We start from the raw sequence: 2,166 nt of genomic DNA on the forward strand, positions 1-2,166 counted from the left end.
GTGTGTGTGTGTGTGTGTGTGTGTGTGTGTGTGTGTGTGTGTGTGTGCGTGCGTGCGTGCGTGCGTGCGTGCGTGCGTGCGTCTGTCTGTCTGTCTCACTGTCATGATCAGCCAGGGTGAAGTCTCCCTCGTACAGCCCGTCACTGAAAGCCATCCCCCACACGGAGATCAGGTCGTTCAGAGCCGGTACGTTAGCACCCCCTGTGTCTGGCATCCACCACTGCCTGCAGGTTACATCAAGGAAACCATCTCCACAAAAGCTCACGATAAAAAGGCAAGACAAATAGAAATCTACATCAGACACTTGGGATGCACCAATACTGGCCCAAATAACTGGGTGGTGTATCGGTGAGGATGGGGCTGATCTATTTGATGCACTTCTATATCTATATATTATCTACAGGAATTTTTATTTCTGTTCATTTTGAAGATTTGTCACCGAGTTGCTGGTGTACCGTTTATTATTTTACTTTATGTATTTATTTGTTAGATTTTACTTTACAACGTTAGGAAAGAAAAGTTCATATCAAGCCTGATGTTGCCTTACACAGAACAGAATGATCCCAGTTACTTGCACACAGTGAGGCAAACTGCTTATTAACTAAACACTGGTATCGGATCAGTTCTCAGTATCGGCCGATACCCAAACGCCCAGGTATTGGTGTGTCCCTATAAGCAACAATTAAAAATCACCCACTATTGCTAATTAGTAGACAGAGCTGAGCATTGCTGTTAATTTGACATCTGCTATAAGCAGAGGATTGGTTAACGAAAATAAGAAACCACATGAAAGTCATTTCCCCAGAAATAAATTAAGATAAAATCCCAACACAACATGGCTCAAAGTAACTGCAGATTGTAAGGGATAGAAATGACCACAATAAAAAAAACGTGAGAATAATGGAGAAAAACGTAACAGCAGCAGCGCACTGATGAAATGAAAACGCAGAATTCCTAATTCACTTTTCTGTATCAGGGTCGATTGGTCCAGAAGAGGCAGCAGTGAACGAACAAAATCTGAAAATGAACCGTTGCCATTCAATTAAAACTGAATTACTCAGCATAATATTTTGCAGCTACAGAGACTATATTTAACTCTTTTAATCCTGTGGATATCGTGCAACAGCTTGTGTGGGATACGAAAGCAGCAGCGAGGAGTTGTTAATCATTCTTAGGTCTGCACGAGCAGCTCCGAATGCAAAACGTCGTGATGGATTACATCTTTTACTGAGCGAGGAGGCATGAATGGAGTCCAACACCGCAGAGAGAGAGAGAGACGGACAGAAACTGGGACACAGCGGGCTGTTAGCCACACGACGCACTTCGTCTTGTTGTCGTTATAACGTGATGAAGCTGTTTACTCATTGAACATAGATCTTTCTAAAAGAAATAGACACAGGGAGCTTCCCCCGAACAGGAGCAGTAACACGTTCCTGGAGTTTGTTAATCAAAAAAACACTGCATCACCTGTCAAATTTGTCTGAAATGAGCTGTAGTGATGCGAAGAATTTATTTAATGAATTAAATAATGCAGGGTCTGCAGATTGTCCTCTTTATTGCTATGCTAAGCGTCCCAGACGGCTGAATACCTGGTGTTTTCGTCGTAGAACTTGACCTTCCTCATGACAGAGGTGTTGTACCAGTCGCTGAAGACGATGAGCGACAGGCCATTGTCGATGTCTCTCCTCAGCTTGGTGATCTCTTCGGGGAAATACTCCTCCTCGCTGTCCACCATCAGCAAAGTGCCTGCGGGGAAAATGACAGCAAATAAACCCATTAGCTTGTTATCTTTTGCTCAACCATACAGCACTCCGAGAGCTACACAAAGTCTTCTAATACTGTTGCGTGTTTTTAGTCTCTGTGCTCTCACCATACTGGCTGGCATCAAAGCAGGTGATGGGCGCTCCGAGCACCTCGACAAAGTATCCCATACTCCTCAGGTGCTGGTACATGTCCTTGAAGTTAGTGTGGATGTGGTCTCCATTCCTGGAAGCATAATGTGTCCAGAGAATGAAAACAAACATCACATTTTAAAAATAATGGAAAGAAAATCAACCAAATCAGAGATGGGAGACGATATAAGTGCAGTGAAAAAGGCTACAAGTAAACATGTGTGTGTACACACACACACACACACACACACACACACACACACACACACACACA

The 2,166-nt window shown here is 43.6% G+C and overlaps 1 protein-coding gene across 3 annotated transcripts in view; it reads right to left on the reverse strand.

Moving 5' to 3' along the window:
• Positions 1-2,166, reverse strand: part of mbtps1 (membrane-bound transcription factor peptidase, site 1) — a 41,907-nt gene that overhangs the window by 2,614 nt on the left and 37,127 nt on the right. For all 3 annotated transcript variants that reach the window (XM_031875669.1, XM_031875671.1, XM_031875672.1), the window contains 3 exons: positions 1,871-1,986; positions 1,590-1,746; positions 100-224 (listed from right to left, as the gene is read on the reverse strand). In XM_031875669.1, the coding sequence (XP_031731529.1) occupies positions 100-224; positions 1,590-1,746; positions 1,871-1,986 (398 nt within the window). The remainder of the gene's footprint in view (positions 1-99; positions 225-1,589; positions 1,747-1,870; positions 1,987-2,166) is intronic.

This window comes from Anarrhichthys ocellatus, unplaced genomic scaffold (assembly GCF_004355925.1).
Source record: "Anarrhichthys ocellatus isolate YVR2014 unplaced genomic scaffold, GSC_Weel_1.0 scaffold93, whole genome shotgun sequence".
NCBI classification, from domain to species: domain Eukaryota; kingdom Metazoa; phylum Chordata; class Actinopteri; order Perciformes; family Anarhichadidae; genus Anarrhichthys; species Anarrhichthys ocellatus.